Genomic DNA, 22,125 nt, shown 5'->3' with positions numbered 1-22,125 from the left:
TAACTCAATTTCCTGATTCCTAGCCGTGATACCTCACAGAGTCACAAGTGTACTCTAGATGTGCCAGAAAAACAAGGTTGGATAAATCATTCTGCTATTAGGGTTAATGAATATATTTGAGCTTTCATTTTCAATAATTTGAATAGCAAGATAACCTGACAAAAAATTGTAAGTACGGTTGTTCTATACATACACAAAACATTGGCATGTTAGCAACACATCATAAATGATGGCATTTCTAACACTGTCTTTGGTCTCTTTCTGTCATCAAGAAAATTCTCTGAATAAACAAGTGTATTGGTGTCATTTCCCTGGCTAGTGTGCCATACCATGTAGATACAGTTATAGAAAGCTCTAACTCCACTAAAGCTTGGCATTTTACCAAACTCAATAAGTGAAGTCAATGGTAAAATGCACAGGGCACCAATAAGCAGTGCTGAGTAGGAGGGACCAGCTCTATACCTTCTGCCTTAGGGAAAATTTTATTTTTCAGGCAATGGCTTATAATCATCCTTCCCTGAAATTAGAGTGTAAAATCTCATTCTACACTTCCCCCTGCCATCCTTTCCATTCCGTCCTTATTGATTAAAGAAACATTCATTGTTTTTTAAATTGTTTTTTTAAGCATTGGCTTCTGGGTCTTTAAGAATCAATGCACTTGCTGCAAGTACTGGATGCAAGGTTGCTACTGAATTTATCTGTGAAATGTACCACGATTGTGTTTCCAATTTATGAAAGTTCTTCCTTTCCACTGCATAAATGAGTATGTTATCATTTGGCTGCCTTGAGATGTGCCTGCAAAAGTGGAAGAGCATAAGCAAGAGAGACATGCTCAAAGAACAAGAAACATCTATTCAGTTGTACATTTAACTGTGTAGGGAACAAAACAATTTAGAAGTTTCAGAAAGTGGCAAACTGCGTTCTAACTCAGATGTGTGATAATGGGACTTGATCTGATGGGCCATGACCCCTCTCCCTAAGCTCTGTGATGCTGGCTTCTAATCCAGGCAATGAGGAAGCACCTCCAATGATTTTCAGTTCTTTATCCTTGCAAATGTGAACTTCAGCTTAATCATCAGAACAGATGCTGCTTTTTCACTCTGAGAAGAAAGATAATTTAGAGTCCCCAGCCCAAGGCTTGCAAAAATGACTCATGATTTTGAGTACCCTCTCTAAACTGTATAAAGAGTAAGCACATGCCTGCAGGAGAAATTCAGGTTCTCTTTAAGACACTGCAGACTGAAGTTGCAGCAAAGGCAGCATCCAAAATTTGGAGTGATTGGAAACTCTTGGTCTCTTTTATGGTACTGCTAACAGTGTGGTAAATTGTGGTACATAGATGATACAACATAGACCTGAACTGTGGATCTCCCTTTCTACAGGATGTTCTGAAAGCTGAATGTTTATGTGCAATCAAAGTTTATTTGGAAAAAAATCATAGAAGAAAAATGCAAGAGAGCTCTTAAACTAAAAAGTTTTGTCTCAGGAAGTCTCTGAGCTGCAGATTACTGGAAGTTGGGAGAGTAGCACAGTGTCATTATGTTTGGCCCATTCCCATTGTCTTCCCTAGCTATCTCTCGTTGGTCACCACTGCAGACAGGATGCACTAGGCTGACTCTTGGGCTGATTTAGTACAGCTGCTCCTGCATTATGTTAATAATACATGTAGGCAAAGATCAGTTCTTATTTATTTTACTTACCTATGATTTGATAGTGATGGTAACACAAGTCCTTAAAATAGACTTGAATATATAAAGAGAATTTCTTTTATATTCTGCTCATGTTTTATATGAACTTGGATCTTTCAGCTGTGTCTCAGTAATCACAAGAAATCAGAGAGCTGTTTTGTGGATGATAGAAGTGAGGAACTGAGTTGATGAATTGTCAGCGCCAAACATAATACAGGGTAGAGTTGAGTGAACCTTCAAAAACAGCTCAGTTACAGAGCCTACAATCCAAAGTCAGTGAAGGTAATGGTGAAGGAACGTTGGACCCTATCCAATGCTACTTTACTTTTCAAAATGATTGAAATCTGAGAAAAAGAGAACCAAGAGAAGAAACCTCAGAAATCCATTTATATGGAAAGTACTCCTCTCCTTCAACCCACTCTCTCAATTTACATATACATGTCTCTCAGCAGTTAAATCATGCAGCTTGGACCTCTCTGAAACTAAACATCTTTAAGGAAATGTAATCCCTCTGTTTCTGGAAGGTTAGCTTCCCAGTTGTCATGCATCTACAAAATATTGTGGATATGTGAACCACAGAATTTTTTTTTTAAAGAGGATTTGTACTGTGATCCAGAACTTCTGTAGTGTTAGCATGAAGCAAAAAAACCAGACTGATATTATCTTTTGTGAGAAAGAAACTAAAAGGACAAACAAGCTAAGATCCAGATCAGAAGTACTTGTTCTTTGGCACAACTGTAGGTGCCAGCCACTCCCAACAGTAGCACCAGGAGAGACAAAGTGATGACATCTTCCTGTCTTTTCATGCCAGCAATCTTTGTGGTAGCCAGAATGAACAGTGTGTACACTGTATCCACTACACACTGAGAAACTCTGTGACAGGCTGAGTCATATTAAATATTCTGTGAAGCACTTGACAGGACTGATATTCTGCACCACACCCTGATGCAGAGCTGCATCTTCAAAGAACAATCAAGCTCTTCATTTGCAGAAATGCCACCCATACACAGAAACAAAATTTGACAAGGCCTGCTCTGAAAGCCTGGCATGCTCTGACAAACCATCTCAAAACCTCTTGCTGCTTTGGGGTGTGGAAGACAATACACTGCCCATACACTCCTTTCTCTATGGTTCTTTTATAAATTAGAAACGGATTCTAATCATCTAATAATGGTAAATAAGATAATGATAATATGCTCCAGAATCTGATCTTTCAGGATCTTCGCTTCCATAATTCCTACTAAACATAAAAAATACATGAATGCAAACATGTGAAACTGCTAATAGTTCAGATATAAACCTGAGACAAAGGTATTCTTAGGAAATTGCATCCACAGGGAAATAATAATATAAAGCTGACTATCTACTCTTAAATAACTGTTTTGTAATAATGTAGAGGTGAGTGTATACAGTCTTTTCTCAAGTAAAGCTTCAGGTGAGTTGTTTTTTTCTAAAGGTACAACATGGAACTGAGATTGCAAAGCTAGTGCAGCTTGTGCTTACCCAGACAAGCAAGGGCTTGATAAACAAATTTGCTCAACCATTTCATCTGCACGTTTAATGTTTTCACAGGTAGGTCACTTAACGCAAAATACCTCCCAAGCTTTTGGAGGAAATGTAACTGCTGACACAGATTCCGTCCCCTGACATCTGCTACTACATCATAGGTAAGACTATCTCTGGTATCAAGAAAGCCTTCCAACAAACAATCAGCTCCCACTGTAAGAAGCGGTGGTGAAACAGAAGGCATCACAACAATTTATTTAAATTGTGGGGAACTGACTTCAAAGTTTCATCCTGTCTGCTTCAGAAAGATGTGTTATAGGTAGGACTGTACATATTTACATGGCATCATAATCTAGAAGCATATTTCAGTCCTCCTTATCTCCCATTAGTCACTCCATGTCTGTACAGTAGTTTGAAGATACAGAGTGCTATGTAAGTGCTAAGTATTTGACTGATCACCTGTTACCAGAAACTGACTGAATCTGCTATAGAGAATGAAATACTCTTTTCATTATCCTGAGAAAAAGAAAACCTTCTCAGCCAAGAAGGCAGGGCTGGCACGTTCAACTCAAGGTCTTCGCAAGAGTTGCAAGTATATCTTCACTTTGACACAGGGACAGAACCGAAAGCACAGTCAGTGAACCAAAGCACGATACTGCGCTGAGCGAACTGAAGTGCTGAATTAATCAGTATGTGATCGTTCTGTTTATTGTTATTTTCCTACCCGGTTAATTTTCTCTTACCTGAAAGTCAGAAGCCCAAGTGCCTCCAGAGGGTTAGAAAATGTCCATCTCCTCAACACGGCATACATTTCTGATACAGTTGTTCGATCCCAACTGGGTGCACTGCCCAGTATCAGAGGAAGGGAGCAATTTTGATTATTGCAGTAGTAACGATAAAACCATAAGGTCCTTCTCTGTTGCTCTGAGAGTCTGGAAGAGAAGATTAGAAATTCAGTTTGAAATTAAAACCACCTGGAGCTTTGTGTAGCAACAAACTTTATTGTACAGAGGGGCCAAGTCATACAGTATGCTGCTTTTCGGCTAAGTACGTGTTTTCCTTGGGGTAGGATATCATTTTCTGCAGACCAGCTTTTATAAGAAAAGTGATACTTATTCTCTGGATCTGTCAGCCTTGGGTCATATAAAAATGAAGTGTCAAAATACACACATATATGGTTATTTCACTTCCCAAGCACTCTCATTTTTCTTCTTCACTCTCTGTTGTTGTTGGTGTTTGTTTGTTTGTTTTTACTGGGGTTTTCTGACAAAGACAAAGAAGGTGCAGTTATCACCGGATAAATTATTGTTACATCCATCCGCTACACATCATCTCTAACTAACTACTGTAACAACTAGATACACAACACTGCTAGCCACAGCTTTCATTCCTGTCCTTGCTTTGACTGTTTAATGCAGGTGTGTCTATTTTTAGTGTATTTGCATTTAAAATAGGGTTTAGACACATCCATGCACATACACAAGAACATGAGTGCATGTGCATGCGCGCGCACACACACACAGAGTATGATTATCCCTAGCACTGGTATGAGTTTGGAAAAGGGAAGGAAAGCTCCCAGCAACTTTTATGTCTGTTCTCAAGGCCTAGCATGCCATGCTTCTCTGTACTTACAAAAAAGGATGCTATGCCAAATTTCTCATAGAGATATTAGATATCTAAATGACCTATTGATAAAATGGTCAGTCACCATACCATATTTCAACAGTGAGAAATGCCTCAGAATAATTTTTGGTATATATCTTCTGATTTGTCAACAATTCAGATGTCTTTGCCTCGTGCATATTAAATCCTAGGTTTTGATACCATCAGAAAATAGAAAAAGAAATTCCCTGTGAGAGACAAGGTCAGACAACCTCCTTAATTTGATACCAGAGCCTTCAAAAGCAAGCTTTGAGAGTGCAAGCTGATCTCCAGTTCACAGAAATCATTACTGAAACCAAGAGGAGCATTGGTTTTATTGGTCATACTTGACCAGTTTGGTGATCCATCTACTTAATAACATAACATAACTGCGACTTTAAACGAACTTAAATATTTCAGAGCAAGGTGTGAGAAACCTTGTAGAAGGCAGTTAAGTAAATAGTTTGTTGCCAGTCAAGGATTTCATTATCCAGATGTGTAAACAGGGCTCAAAATCCAAGCATTTACATTCTTTCCAAGGTCGTCTTCCTTCTATTTGCAGTTTTGGGACATTCTTAGCCAAAAAACTATCTTAGCCCTGCTCTAACTGTCAAGATTGTGGCTTTCACAACTCATAGCAATGAGTTCCTTTGGCTTTGTATGCCCTAAAGAACTGTTCTTTGTAATTTTGAATTGCCAAGCATTGAGGAACAGAGAATGGTGGTACAAAGATGGGCATGTTTTTTACTGTCACAAGAGTAAATGTTTATTTCTTTCCTTTAGGAGAATAAGCTCATAAATGTAAGCAGAAGATGAACCTAACTGTGATACAAATTCTGTCATGACTTTCAGTAATAATTTCAAGAACAGTATAATTTTGGTAACCATTTCAAGAAATAGTTTCAGAATTCACAGCATGTCTATTGTGACAATAGATATAGATCTTTGTGTTTGTGTGAAGAAGTCACACAGAGAAAGAGATAAAAGTAGGCCTAAGATTTTATTGCCTGTCTGGTTATCTTATGCATTTGGATGGTATTCTCCAGGACAGTTCAGCTAAAGGACCCTTTTTATATGTTGACTTTAAACTGAGATTTAAGCTTTCAAACAGCATCCTCCAAACTAGACAATCTGTTGTTCAGATTAAAGCAGCTAAAGCCTCTACTGAGCTTGCAAAGGGAGATAAGAAATCAATCCTTGTATCAGGTTTTCTAAATAACAGATTTCTCCCTCTGACTTTACTCCAGAGGCAATGCCATTTTCTCTTTCCATGTTTTAAAGATCAGAGATGAAATTAAAGGTTGGGTGGGGTGGGGGGGTTTTAGGTTTTAAGTTTCTTAGTTGTAACAAAAAATTACATATACATGTAATAGGACATTTAAGATAGATGGTAAGAAGATTTTGCTTGCATATAGCATCTGAAGACTGTTATGCTAATAAGAACATTTCTTTGGCTCAATAGGGATAAGATGCTAACAAACCCTCTTTATTGATAAAAACATAGTTTATGGGTTTTTTTAGGTAGAGTTGTATCTAAATTTCCCTCCATAGAAAAGCTATATTAAAATATATAGCCTCCTAGTCAACACAAATAAAAATAAAACATCTTAAAACCTAAATAATTCAGTAGTTTTCAGTTTAAAAGTTTTCATTAATCCCTTTAGCTAAATGAAGAAAACAGCATCTTTGAAAGCTTTGTTAGCTGGTCTTAATTATTACTTTTTTTGTGAGGGAAATGGCAAAAATGAGTTTAAATGCTTCTGAGCTGTTTTTGTTGCTCATGTTCAGTAGTAAAGCAGATAAAGACAAAAGGCAAAAAGAGGAAAGAGCAGCAAAGCTAGCAAATGCAAATTTCTGTCCCCCCAGCGCTGATTCTCACTTGCAAGTTTCTCTCCCGTGGACAGACTATCAAAGTGTGCAGCATCACTGCACTTTTCTAGACCTATTCCACTATTCACCCAACTGGAAGTAGCCTTTCTAATCACAATTCACAGCAACAACCCTCTCGTGACTACTGGTAGGCAAACTAGATTCTTACCATGTAATGGTGGAAAGGAAAAGAAAAAGGGAAGCTGAAAGAGACGAAAAAGTAAGGTAGATGGAAAATGATGAACAAAGGAAAAAAAGATGGTGGAAACAAGACTGTCATGTTCCTGGCTTCAAACCACTCTCTCATCTTTACACTGGGAGCCACTGCACACAAGCAGGCTGTATCACGTTCAAAGAGCAGTCATTATCTCAGGTGGCTATTTTTCTGGGGTTTGTATTTCAAACACAGTAATCCTAAAAGGAATAAAAGGCTCACATCTGAAATGTTTTCAGAAGTTGGCCAAAGCAGCTGGCAGTAACTAATGCATTCTCTTGGACCTCCCTCTCTTGCCTGGTTTGGTGATGATGCCAAAGATCACACAGCAGCAAACAGTGTAGGGCTGCGAGGAGCACAGGAGCCATATGGCAAAGTTCATTTCCTTCAGTCCCATTGATCCCTTCACTAATCAACATCCAAGAGATGTTGGCCACGGGGACCAGTGATCCGAGCCAGCTACCAGAGGGAGAGGTGTTTAAGAGTCAGCTACTGGGAAGACCATATGTCTGGGCCAGCTACTGGGAAACTCACGTCCATGTAAGAGGAAGAGGCCCAAATCGGAGTGTGGTTGTGAACCCTGGGGGCTCGCATGTCTGGGTGTCAGCAGCTGGGGAGAGCGGGGAGATCTGGGGCCACCTACTGGATTAGACTGTCTAAGCACAACTACGGGAGCAATCAAGTATTTTGATACTATATATAAAAATATATATACGTATGTGTGTGTGTGTGTATATTCTACTAGCAGACTTCGATCCTGATCAGGCAGAGAGGAGGAACAGGCTGTTTGTGCTGTGTTTTGTGGCGGTGTTGCATGTTTGTGTGTATGCTGGTAAGATACTGCTTTCTGCCTGTGTTGATTTGTTGATATTCCTATCAGGAATACACTGTCCACCTCTCTAATGCCTGAACCTGGGGACACGGAGCCACAGCAGCCTTGCATTCATAACACTACTGGATTCAACAGCCTGTAACAAGGACGACCATGCAGCTGCCTGTTTTTAACCATTGTTTCTTCTTTTTCTACCACAGGGTTAAGAACATTTTCTGTCCATTCACATATTTCCTCTGTTTTCAGTAGAAAGAACAGAAGGACCCTGACAGCCTGAGAAAGGTTTCTTGTGTCTTCTAACCACAGACATTCATTTATTTCAAGGCTGTATTTGAGGCTTGTAAACCTGAAGCATCATCATACAGACATATTGCCACTAGATTACTCTCCTCATCTTGACATACAAAAAAAAAAAAGGGGAAGGAAGAGATTTTCAGATATCATAGTAATAATGTTTTTAGATAACAATATGTTGTTACAAATATTTTTTATGAAAAATCTATCGTGACTGAGGAAGGTAAAAATAATTCCTCTGGTACAGATACAACAAAAATTACAGGCTGACAGATTCCTCTAAATCAGAAAGTACTTAAAAATGGAATTCCTTCATTCAAACCCCAAATATGCTATGCTTTACCTTGATGACTCATTTAGTAGACCAGCTTTGCCCATAAGATAACTAAAACCAACAAACTGTGGAAAAAAACAGGATTACCATTCTATTTCCTTCAAAAACCTGTTATTGAACTTATCAAAGCCGTAACTCCAAGCTGGTGACTTTCAGTAGTCTCTTCCCTTCATATTCCCACAGAACCCCAAATTGTTGTATTAGGGATGTTATAGGGTCTACCCTTGTCTGGGCATTGTAATACCTATTTATGAACCTGTTATCTATGAATTTGTGTATAGCCTTCATGAATCTGATAACATTGTCTACCTCCACAGCTTTGTGACAGCAAATTTTAAAAGTTCACCACTGACTGTCTTAGGAAGTACTTTCTTCCATTTGTTGACAATTGATCTCCTACTTGTTTCATTGAATGTCCCTAGTTTGAATATTGTCGGATTTGATGATTCATGCACCTTGTCCACCACCATCATTATTTTATAAAAATTAATCATACATACAGACACATCCTCTAGTATCCTCTCCAAACTGAGTCCCAGCCTTTTTAGCTTCTCTTGGTCAAGCAGCTGCTTAATTCCTTTAATCATTTTAGTTGCCCTTCTCTGTCCATTTTCCACACCTACTGTGTCCTTCCCGAGTTGTGAAGGCAAGAGCTATGCAGCATACTCAAAATACAGCACATCAAGGTTTTGGACAGCAGTGAAATAGCATATGCTGGCTTTATCTCTACACCCTTCCTGGTGATGCCCAATATTTTGTTGGCACTTTTGGCTGTTGCTGCACATTATACTCATGAGTTCAGGGAAATACCAGCAGTACTGTCAAGATGTGTTTCCTGCATTGTAACTACCTGTTCTGGGTTCAGTGTTATGTACAGATGCTTAGATAATTTTTCCTTGAATACATCCCCTTAAATTTACCCACACTGAAGCTCATCTGCCATGTTTTGGCCCAGTTTTGTAAGGTCCTTCTGGATCTTCCCTCCATAGCACAGTGTGTGACAATCTAGCAGAGCTTAGTACCATCTGCAAACTTAGAGATTTCCCTGCCCACTTCCTTCTCCATATCATCGATGAAAATACTGAATAAAACTGGTCCCAGCCTTGAGCAGTGAAAGACCGTACTGCTGATTCTTCCATTCTGAAAAGTCAGCATTAAACATCCAATCTTTGCCTTTAACCAGTTTTCCTCTAAACCTGTGGCAACTTCACTTCTTTTAACAATCCAATGTGGAACCTCAGCAAAGGTTTTTGAACATCCAAAGGCTTTGTGTGCACCAAATCCCCAAAAATCCATGCACCCACTGACAACCTTCCAGGACAGCAACAGGTTGGTGAGGCAGGGTTTCTATTCACAGAAGCCAGGCTCTTTCTGACAAAATACTTTGTACTTAGCTAAATACTTAAGGATCTTATTCCTTCTTACAGAACCCACCATTTTACCATGACAGAGGTCATATGCATTGGATTGAAGTTCCCCAAAGCACTTCTGGAGCACATTTTGCAGGTAGAAATTTTGCTGGTACCTTGCCAGTGCTCTCACACAATGGCTATTCACAATAAAATACTGACGTCCCATTCATATTTAAAAACAAAATAAAAGAGAACCAAATGACAGATCCCACAGTTAATAAAAATAATCTCACATTCCATCCTGTCTTTTTAAAAGTTGAAGTAAACATCAAATACACCAGCAAGTTTCTTTCTTGCCTTTTTCTAAAGAAATTGATTTTAAAAAAAACCCAATTAACCAACATAGAAATCAGCACAGAAAAGTCTCCTTAACAGATACATCATATAACACTCAGAAGGCTGAACTGTCTTTAAGTTATTTAGTTATTGTACAACTAATGCACCTTTTGGCCTTTGATGGAGGATTAATTCACTCAATTAACTGTGATTGGTATAATGGCTCTCTGTAAACACCTGTGTTCCCAATTCCACCCTGGTTATATCTAAAATTATTTTATACAGTACATAATCCTAATGGGTATATAACATACATGTAGCTGAGCATACTAATCTGCCTCAGTATATAGTGTTTGTTTCATTTTGTCTTTATCGACCTCCTGTGAAAGCTAAACTTTTTATACTTTCTTCCTTACTTATAACTTGACATAGGTTGTTTTAATGATTATATGCCACTTAACTACTATATACGAAGTCTGAGTGTATTATTACTAAAGGAAGCTGATTTTCATAGATCCCAAAGGTTTTCTTGCTAATACTGATACAAACTTATTGCGTCACCTGAATATCTTATGTTTGGAATCAAAAATTAGTTTCTCACTTCAAAGACGTGAAAAGATATAGTAATAGAAAGGGGAAAACTGGTAAAATACACTGCCACCTCCAGGGGCTTATTTAGGCTTTGCTGTGATCTATTCTTTTATTTAGAGGTGTCACTTAGCAAATCAATCGAGTTAGGCTCCTTCAGAGGAAAATTTTGTTTTTGAAGAATTGGATACATTTAATTGTGACCAATAGGATAAGCACAGCAAACCAAGAATCAGCAGGGCTAGCTGGGTGCAACTTACAGCAAGAGAGAATGTATCTGCGAAAGTCTTGCAATGTGCTTCAGGCAGTCTTTGGTTGGCTCTTCAAGATCACCTCTTCTTTCTTCAGGTTCAGGTTTAATGAACTCCAAATTAGTTTCTGGAAAGTCAATCTTGAAAGGAAAAGAAAAGAGAGGAAAAGGGAGGAAAAGGGAGGAAAAGGGAGGAAAAGGGAGGAAAAGGGAGGAAAAGGGAGGAAAAGGGAGGAAAAGGGGAAGGAAAAGGGAGGAAAAGGGAGGAAAGGGGAGGAAAGGGGAGGAAAAGGGAGGAAAAGGGAGGAAAAGGGAGGAAAAGGGAGGAAAAGGGAGGAAAAGGGAGGAAAAGAGAAAATAAAAATAAAAAAGAGTAAAGAGTAAAGAAAAAGACAAAAGAAAAGAGAAAAGAGAAAATAAAAAAGAAAAAGAGAAAAGAAAAGAAAAAGAAACCAAACAAGAAAAATACCAAAAGAAAATAGCAGAGGAGAAAAGATATCTCAGGAGAGGATCGCTTGAAGCTGAGAGATTGTCTCTGAGGGAGAGAGGAGAGGATTGGCGATTAGAGATGCTGAGAGCGGCTCGCTCGCGCTTCTCTCTTCCCCGATGCTCTCTCTCTTCCTCTGATTGCTGTCCTCGCTAGAGAGGGGGAGAGAGGGGATGGAGAGAGGGCTTCTTCAGAGGAGGAGAGAGGATGCTTCAGAGGGAGGGAGTACGGGGGAGAGAGGAGAGAGGAGAGAGGAGAGAGAAGTCCTTTTAGCAATGTGTATTCTCAGGTACAACTGTCAATAAATGTTACCTTGGATTTGTACAGGAAGCATACAAAATATGAGAGAAAGAAGAGGGCATAATTCTTTGAGGGTGTTCACTGTATGTAATATATTACTTAAGTACGTTGGTGATAAACTCAGCCTACGAAGATCAGCAGGAGCTTTGTCACTGACTTTCCTGGGAGAATGTCATCCACTGTATTACATTTTTATTAGAACTCCATGAACTCAAAGCTAAAGTTATTTTTCCATTTTTCCTCCTTTCCTGGTTTTTAATGAGATGGTTCTTAAATGTAAAGCTTCGATTAATATAGATTTTTTTGTTTGGGTTTTTTTTTTTTTCCTGAAAAAGTAGGAATAATTCTGATGTGTAGTTTGCCAGCATAAGAGATAGAAAACAGATTCCTGATTTCACTTCTGGCTGTTCAATTTTATATATATTGTACAGCATCTAGCAATTTTTCATTCTTTACACTTACATATGGGTGTGTCAAAAATTTAGGATAATGTTTTTAAGATACAGAGAAAGAAAACATTTGACCAAAATTAAAAAGATTGAGGTGCTTGATAATCTGAACACAGACTTTGCTGAAAGTTCAGGTTGTTCTTCAAAATTCAGCTCAATTTGGTTTATTAATGCACACCATAATCTCTTATCTATATCTATTTTTTTAATGTATGTATTTGATATGCATCACTCTTCTAACGGTTAACAAAGTTATTCCCTACAAAACATAAGTGTCTTGTCGGTCACATCAGAAAACCTATCTTTATGACATTTCCAGCATGTTCACAAATCATGATACTTTCACATGCATGGGAATAACTGAAAATAAGGTGATCCTCCTGTTCTGTTTCTTTCAGCAGAGAGAGATTATGATAAATTAATAGCCATTTACTGTCTCAACTTCCCTTTATTATTAATAGGGGGAGCTATTTTAAGGTGTCGTCTTTGACTGAACTCCTCAGACTAGAAAATCCCCATTTGCTTGTCTATTAAAAATAGGCTATTTTTAGGCCAGCCTCATTTATCTGTATTATCTGCTTTTACATGTCATTTGCTTATAGTCATTCAGCTTTTTAGTACAGAAAACAATTGGCTTTGCCCTTGAAATATCCAGTTGCTAATTCAACCTGGAAAGGTGACAAAACTACCACATAGACCTAATGCATTTTCAATACTGTGAGCACCATTCTGCCCAGAATGAGTGGGCGCTCAGCGTGTAGTCATCAAGGGAGAGCTATAATGATGCATATTGACAATTGCTTGTAGCCACTTCCTTTACAAATCCTTTATGCTATTCAGTCTAATTGAAAGCTGTATGTTACACTTATAATGGCATGCAATTCAATAGTACTCAGAACAAAAGTTCAGATTTGAAAAGGCAGCTGTAAGGTACCAAATCATTAATCTGTGTCAAAAGTACTTTTGGAACCAAAATTATAACAACAAAAATTACCCTAGAAAAACCTTCTCTACCCATCAGAGGTGGTATTTGATATGGAAAGTATCCTACATATTTGCCACTGTGTAGAATTATTGACTTCCATCCATTAAGATTAACATGCTTTCTTTGAGTGGCTATAATGGAAATAGGATTTTTAATTTGTGTGGTCTTGATGAGCTGTGGGAACAATCCTTTTTCTTGCACTTTGTTAGAAAACAACCCTTCCCTTTGCTTTCTTGCTTTCTTACCTGTAATGTTACTGAGGTTGGTGTATCAGTACTGCAGATGCCTGGGGTAATCATTGTTGTTGTAAGCGTACTGTACAATGTCATGCTAAGCAGCACAGTTCCGTGAACGAGCCGCCTGCAATACACACAGACAGAAATACTGCATCAGTACTGGAGACAAGGTGAACGGGGTTTATTGAAATTACATCAAAGAACATGAAACTGAATAGCTTACAATACAAGCAAAAGGAGAACAACCCTTTTATCTTTATGTGGCTAATACAAAACTGGCCTAGATCAGTAGAGGTTGCATATTGATGGCCTCACTGCTATAGTGGCATCAGTGCCGTTGCAGGGATCATGACGCAAATCACACTGCCAAGACATTCGAGGTCAGCTCTGCACTTTACCACTGATGTCTTGTGTAACAGGGGTTGCCATTTAAGCTAGGTGTCAAATAAGGATAATACTGTATTTCTATCTCAAGATTTAATTTTGAGGGCAAATATGTTAGAGATAGTGAAGTGTCAACACACTGTGTAAGGTAGAGGGCAGTATACATTTATTCCGCAAAAAGAAGAAACTCATGGCAACCTACTGCAACCAAGAAGGACCTTTGCTGATTTTATGTGTAGATGGCAGGGAAGAGGGAATATGATATCAGTCTCCAAAGAGCTGAAAGCAGTTTGAGTGGGATAGTTTGTACCACATATGCTGCATGTACTTTTTGGACAGATGAAAGATTATGGTCTGAAGTACCAGTCTAAGCACTACATGTACAAGAAAGTCTTATCAGAAACAGGCATGCATGTGGTCTGCAGATAAGAAAGCCAGCATGATTTGGCAGGTCAACACAATTCAGTCTAGAGAACTCGAATAAAATCAGAAAGTTCAGGTGTAAATTCTAATCATAACAAATCCACTCAAATTAAGTATACAGCACCCAAATAAAGGAAGATACAGTATGCTGGACTTACCCTTTAATTTGTCCACATCTTAATGGTTAGTGAGGTCAGAAATCTGATTATGTTCAACATCTCTTCTTTTACTGACAAATAATTTCTATTATGATCGTTCCAAGCACGGCTCAGTCAAAACAACTGAGAGAATGAGCTAGATTCTCTTCTGCCCTTTTGCAACAGAAACAGCCAGCCAGGCAGGTGAGTTTTAAGTGCACAGCTTTTACCTGAGATGAGGATCTTAGAGGTACAAGAGAACCCAGATGGACCTCTTGATCCCAGCACAAGTTTGCAACTTTGCTGTAAGAAAGTACCTTTTGAATTGCAAACTGAAATAAATTATTGCTAAGTCATCTGAGGAAGAAATAAGAAACTCCCGCAAAGTCATTTTTATAGTCAACACTCAGTATAAACCTAATTCACAGCTAATTTTTCTTTTTCACTTCTCAAGCTATTCATGTTGTTAGTGCAAACATTTTATTTTATTGTGAGAACACAGCTCAGGAGGATTACAGACAAAACCATTTTCTGAAGTTTCTTTTGCAGCTGTACGTGCATTTGCAGGGGAATGGAGGCAGAAAAAGGAGCTGTGATGTGAACGAGATAGCAATAGGGAAAGCAGCTGTGTGATACGATTTTTTTCACATTTAGGTCAGTGATGTGAATGTGGAAGTGACCAATGGTGATTCAAAATTGCTTTTCTGTGATGTGTACTCGGATGCCCTTTAATAAATGAGTCGCATCTCTTCAACCACTCCTTTGTTAACATCATAATTTGAACTAATTGGCAGTTCTGTTAGAAGGGAGAGGAGTAGCTGAGAACTGAATGAACACAAAGACTAAATTACCCTTTTGAGCTCTCATTACTGCTAATCACTTTCATATTGTGCTCTAAAACTACAGCGGGCTTTAAAAAAAAGAATACATACAGTGGATTTTTTTTTCCTGGGAAACCTGTATAGACAAATACAAGTAGCACAGACCTCAGAGGCACTGTAAATGTGTTTAATCGAGACATTTCCTGAGGTCATTATTTCAACTCATTTGCACCCAGTATGGATGTGGCTACAAACTGCCCAGGAGGATAAGGAAGAATCGGCAGGTGGGCTTCTCAGAGTCCTCAACTAGAGAAACAGCAAGTAAAGCAATGTATCTTTGCCAGACTGAGAGGACTTCACATGTTAAAGCAGATGACAGAACCGTGAGTAAAACCAAAGACATTAAACAACTTCAATAGTATGGAGATGATATCGCCTAAGAAAACAATGAATTTGTTTTAAAAACTAGACACATATTTATGCCTTTTATACAGAGTAGCCTAATTTATACATTTACAAACAAGTGTGCAACTTATGTATCTTCCATCAGTAAGTCGCTCTTTGGGCTAAGGCTAGTCTGTAAACACAGGAGGCATTTTTAAAAAGATGTGAAGAGGCATTGACAACTGTGAAATACGGTGTATGTTTTTGAGGCACAGCTTTCCCTAGCAATCTTTGGGGCACTGTATGCGCTGCACAGCTAACATTCTTCAGGACCGAGTCTGCTTTTGGACACACAAATGAAACAGTGACAGGGGCCATGCAGGTGAATGAAACAGTAAAAAGATGCATCGTTATTTTTAGAAAAAGGGAAAGAAGCAGGAGAGTGTGTAGGATCCAGTCAGAAAAGGAAGGAGCTAGTATCATGAGCATGATAACTATAACCTTTCCTGAATGGACAGATTCCTCTCTCTATTACCTGGTTCTGCTGATGAGCTCAAGCAGGTCGCTCCCCGTTCTGCCTGCCAGTTTTTCCCATCTGTAAGGTGATGGTAGTGATACTGACCTTTGTAAAGACTGTATAATGATCACAGCCATAGACAATGGCTTCCATGTAGCAACTTCAGCATCAAGCACATCAGAAGGTGAATAAACAAGTGCTGTTCTGTGCCTACTGCCATTTAGTTATTTATATGTTCATGCAAAACCAGGGCAGATGGAAACTCCTGGAATTATACAGATCCCCAGCTCTCGTTTATTACCAGAGCTAAAATAAACTTCCCATCTTATTATAGCAGAAAAGGACACTGCTATTTAGGGACAGCTCAAGCTACCCTAACTTAACAAAATCAACCTTGTGTCCTGAAGTCACATGAGAGACTTCCCTCACCACACCCAGCAAGAAGAAATTTTTGTTGCTTGCTCTGTCTGATTTGGAAATACCAGTTCAAAATAAATTGTGTTGTAAGAATCAGTGAAGTCAGAGCAATGGGCACTGTGGGGGACATTACAACTCCCAAATTGCCCCAAAAGATGGATTGCTGATTTGTTAATTAGCTCTGGATCACTAAACTATTCAGCCCAAGAGACAAACACATTTTTCTGATGTGAAGGAACAGAAAGTTGGCACACAGGCTTGCAAACACTTTTTGAACTGCCTTCTGCATCTAATAAGGCTTCTTGATACAGATGCATCATCAAGGGCTTTATCGGCATTGATTTAGGGCCACTATCTAAAGTCAACTACCTGATAAGGGTGAGAAATGTGGATAGGGAGGCTCACCTACTGGACAAGTTGGCAGCTACAATCATTATTACCGTGTTCATTCCCAAATGTATATAACATTAGAGTAGAGTTATGGTTTAGACTGGATATACCAGGAAAATAAGAACAAAATACAGTGTAAAAATAATGTAATTATCCCCAAACCTGACATTATAAGCCTCAGAAATTCAGACCTGAGGTTAAATTTAAAGGAAATCCAAAACTGCTAAGCTATAAAAAAACCCCATATCTTATGGCCCAAGCAGTCTTAATTCTGCATTGAAATGATACTGTGAAATAACTACTTTATTATAATTACAAATACTACTGAATTCTAGAAAATTCAAATTAGAGATATAATTTTCATCTGCAAAGTAATGCTAAATGTCCTACAGACATTTGTAAGGGCCACATCTTCCATGCCCACAGTTTCTAGTTTAAATAATTTCCATAAATGTGAAGGTGCAGAATACAGCAAATACAAAATTATCAGATTATTCCATACTTTTAAAACAAATTTGCAGTTTTGTTCCTGATTCTTTCCTAATTTTTGCCCCAAAACATAAAGTTAAATAATAAGTTTACAAGCAATAATTTTAAGGTGAACAACTACATTTAGGCAAAGATTGGAGAATATTTACAGGCAGTCAGTTTTGTAAAGAGTAAGACTATTTCTACAGAAACATGTAAAGTTGATAAACAGTAATCCCAACACACATTTGATAAGGAGTGTAGTGGTTGCCGTGTATATCCATCAGCTAGTCATGTTATCAATCAGCACATTGCAAGACAACTGTCAGAATAGTGAGAGATATTACTAGAATTCAGGAAATAATGTAAATTAAGCAAATTTAAAATTCACTAAACATCTATTCACTGACAAGTCTTTAATGACAATAACAACCCCCCCCAAAACTAAAATTAAACAGGCCAAATTCTTGGGGACATTTTTAGGTATGGTGTGGTTTCAACATGGGCAAGGTAGGGAGAAGAGATTGCAATAAGAAATGCTAAAGAATAAGTAATATGCTTTATTTAAACAGTTGGGGTTTGCTTCTACTTTTTTATATATTTCTCATACACTACACTCTGCTTAGTCACTATTTTTTTAGAGAAGAACTGGAGTGTTAAAATCTCAGAAAATAGCTACAGCCCTTTGATCTGGCAAGGGACTTTCACATGGTCTTGCCCAAAAGCATCAGAAACTCTTCACACTTCTTGAAACAGGTTAAAGGAATTTGTATACTTCAGATGTTAAAATAAGTTCAGTATTTCTTAATCTTCAGTTCAAATTAAATATAAAGAATTAAACTATGAAGGACAAAAGCGACCATAAAATGACAATAACCATTTTGGAAGAGAAAATAGATATCAAATTTACAGAGAGGAGTTAACTCAGAGTCTTTTAAAATAAAGTGTTCTTTTGCCCTAGGTCATTCAAAGATCAAGATTCCTAAGTAATATCTGGGAATAACCCAAAACTGATTTTTTTTTTTTTTCCCTTTCTTTTTTTAACATAAGCCACAAAATGCTTGAACAGAATTCTTGTGGTTTTTATCAGAATAAGATCTAATGGGACAGAAATAAGAAACTGTATTTTTAAAATGTTTGACTTATTTTCTTTTTCCAATGTTTAACAAAAACATATATATATATATTTATTTTTTTTTAACAAGCATCTGAATAGAGAAGAAGAGGCCACTCTCTGTCCTTATGCTGACCCTGAGAAGAATGGCTCAGTGACCAACTAGGACAAGGATTTGAACAAGGATGTTTGACGACCCAGGCAAATATCTCAGGGCTACTAGTTTCTTCAAAGAGCTTATTTCTGTCCTTTCCTTTATAAATTAAACCCTAGACATGAGAATGTTAAGACTTTTATAGAACTCAAATTCACCTTTGAGAAAAGTTTTGTTTTGAGAAAGTGATATTTTCCAAGTTAGAAATGTTTTGCCAAAGATTTTCTGGTCAGATTTCTTTAATCTCTTTATATACATTTACAGAGTTTGCTCATTTAGAGACCCTAATGCCATAACCTTTGCAATAATACAAAGTACTCTTGACACATTAGCATGACACTACAGGTACAAATCTTTTCTTGGTACATACTTTCAAGTTAAGAAGTACTCTGAAATTGAAATAAGTTTTGAAGTTAGTTGCATTCCAGCAGTGAGGGGAGTGAAGTTGGATTCATTGCTCAGTCCATTAATGTTTTCCACGAAACTGCTGAGTCAAATAAAACAATTGTTAAATTTAATTTTTTTTTTTTTTGTGGAGCAGGAAACAGCCTCTCAAAGTCTTACTGTTGCTTTTCAATTACTTCAACTAACTGATCTCATTACCTATTAAGAATCACCTGACAGTTTTAATCCTGCTACTTTCTAAGTAGGTAACCCTGAGAGCTAGTTTACCGAAAAATATTCATGATCTTCCAAAGAAAAGGAAAAGCGGGCTGGGTGAATGTTCAGATATTTTCAAGTTTCCCATTTCAGAAGGAATTTCAGAGCTATCCTTATTTTTAAACCAGTCTATCAATTGAAATCATGGTGAATGAATAATTCTGTGGAGTCATGGTTGGCTAAAAGAGGAAAAAGCATTTAGGCTTCTTTGTAATTACTTAGTAATAACATAGTAATTACTATAATTGTAACACAGCTATCAGATTAGGAGGTGTTGAACATGCTATTCCTAAATCATTCCTCCCCAACAACTCAACTTTTATTTCTGCTTTGAAGGGTCATTTCAGCAATGATCTTTACAATTATACAGCAGATGAAAGGCAAGTAGCCCTCTATCCCCTTCATTGTGTTGGTCATGTGTACCCTGAAAGAATGGAGCCATTTTTCAGTAAAATTTTCAAAACTGCCTGGATGATTTGGAGATCTAACTAATGAAAAACAACATGCTTGCTCCCATGGTGTACATTTTAAAAATATACATCACAGGGAGCTAAGGGCTTTCAGATCTTCCAAAAATCGTTCCTTTGGGACTTGAACCATGAAAAATAAGAAAACCTCTAGTACAACACAGGTCCTCAAGAACAGGATTCTCACGTATCCCATTTACCTCCAAAGGTGCCTAAGTGTTCCCCAATTAAATTATCATGCCTAATGCTCTGCTTCTGAATGTAGTCAGCACATATCAACTTGCTGGGGACATCTTAACACTTCATCTCAAGTTAGGTTCTCAGCCAAGATATTCTCTCTATTTCACCCTAATCACCACATGATAGAAATACTCAAACATAATGCATGTTTTGTTTAAAAAGATACACACAATGGAAGAGTGATGTGCTCTTCTTCAGACTATGAGAAAAAAAAACCCAAACCATTGAATGAAATACCCAAGCAATTCTTGGAGCAGAGACTTGATTCACGTTTGTTTCCTTCCTTCAGACTAAGTGCTCTAATCACTAAATCACATAAGAATGCTTTCTTTTTCTGAACAGAGTAATCTTGAATTTTCTTCTGAAAAGATGGAAAAAGCTTCTAGCCCAATCCAACCCATTTTCCAGTGTTTTAAGCCTCTCAGCTTAAAAGTTCAATGGAACCCAAGGTCTTTCAAACATAGTAAATTTATACATGCAATCAGATTTTTTGGTTTTGTTTTGTTTTAAATGATGTTTGCCACCATATGGAGAAGTAGATGAAGATGTCTCAAGATGAGGAAAGAGCTATAGCTTAGAGATGGATGATAATGCAGAAACCTATGGGCAATAGATGGATACGTTCAAGCCCCACAGGGCATGCAGGGCTATGGAGTCTAAATAAAAATTAAGTATCATTGTAAAGGCTTGGTCTAAATTCAGATGTCTGAGTGCTACTAAGATATATTTAAAGCACTGCAGAAAATTTACCTTAGATGTCTGTTTATGCATCACTGCACAGACATTCAAGGCTACAAGTATCTCTAAACCACTGTTACATTGTATGTCGTGTAGAAAGAAGAGGTTAAAAAAGAGGAGAAATCTTCTAAACTGGTGTGTAGAGGGAAAGGTGCTCATTGTGGTCATCCCTAACTGCCCCACTCTGAGCAGAATGAATGAGTGTGAAAAGAGAATGCAGACTGAAAAAAAAAACAAAACCAGCCATTGTTAACAAGAGGCTATGCTGAGAAGGATTTTGCAAAGCTACAGGAAAGGGTACAGCAAGGCCTTTCAACAAGCCTGCGGAACCTTATTCTAAGAGTTAAACAGTTCCATAAGCCAAGTTCAAAAACGATACATTGGAAAGAAAGAAGATCTTATGGATGGGGCTCTTACCGGCACATCAAGAGCAGTTTACTGTAAGTGACTGTCTCAGCCTTATTACAGCAAGGTCCTGAAATGAGTATTTCTGTCTTTTTATATTTCTCCCAAGTTGAGTGCAATACTGTTTAAGAATGGTCTTCTCTTAAGCTGTCATACAAAACTGAACTTACTCTTTTGGATACAATGGGGAGCATGTCCAAGCAAGCACTTCTGTATTTTTAGAGGCACTGTTTACTCCAAGTAATTTTACTGTCAGCATAGTTTCCCTCGGAAGAGCCTTTATTCGTAGAGGAAAGTTGATTCTAAAAGAAAATCAGAAAAGAGAAAAATAAAAGTTAAAAAAATTGAGCATTGTTACCACAAGTGAGTTCTTTCTACATTTTTCTAGATGCCTTAACACATATCAAGCTGTAAATTACAAGAGTTGCACTCTGAAGGAAAATGCAACTGACAGGTCCCTTCGACATATTGATGAGTATTGCCATCCTTTAACTTGGGTCATAGTATTTGAGAAGAGGCATATAAAAATTCATTCACTTCAGTGGTAACCATTAGAGCTGACATAGGTGGGAAAAGCTTAGTTAAACTTTTATTTTAGAATTACCTTATCAATGAAGGGCTATTTCAGAATAAGCATCCCCTAAGGGTGAATTGTAAACCAATAGTTATTTGCTGTCTTCTGTCTTCAGAGGAAAACACTACTTAAGAAGCTAATATTTGCTTGTGAATAGACTACAATAATAATTCTCTTCTTCAAATGTGCTTTCCCCGTCCCATGCCCTCTTCCTCACTCATAATTAGAAACAATTATTGGGAAACTGAACTGGTTTACAGGCTATAGATAGCTTGTTCCGTCTTTTTCACTTACAGGCCAACAACTTGGCCCATGTTACATAAAACTGTTCAATGAAGGGTTACACTTAACTTTAAAGCATCATTAATGCTGTGAAGAGACAAAAATAAAAAATCAAGACATGCATTTTCTAATATAGACAATTGTTAAAACTCCTTGTGAACCTGGAACAATGAAAAAACTCACAATATC

At 37.7% G+C, this 22,125-nt stretch overlaps 1 protein-coding gene across 1 annotated transcript in view; it reads right to left on the bottom strand.

Annotated features, from left to right (window-relative positions):
• The window catches only part of PIK3C2G (phosphatidylinositol-4-phosphate 3-kinase catalytic subunit type 2 gamma), a 210,224-nt gene that overhangs the window by 119,798 nt on the left and 68,301 nt on the right, over positions 1-22,125 (bottom strand). Inside the window, exons 13-16 of the mRNA XM_030041510.2 lie at positions 21,251-21,382; positions 13,371-13,485; positions 10,915-11,045; positions 3,938-4,126 (exon numbers count right to left, since the gene is read on the bottom strand). Coding sequence (XP_029897370.1) covers positions 3,938-4,126; positions 10,915-11,045; positions 13,371-13,485; positions 21,251-21,382 — 567 coding nt within the window. The remainder of the gene's footprint in view (positions 1-3,937; positions 4,127-10,914; positions 11,046-13,370; positions 13,486-21,250; positions 21,383-22,125) is intronic.

This window comes from Aquila chrysaetos, chromosome 17 (genome assembly GCF_900496995.4).
Source record: "Aquila chrysaetos chrysaetos chromosome 17, bAquChr1.4, whole genome shotgun sequence".
NCBI lineage: Eukaryota > Metazoa > Chordata > Aves > Accipitriformes > Accipitridae > Aquila > Aquila chrysaetos.
This window is presented reverse-complemented; position numbering and strand designations above follow the sequence as displayed.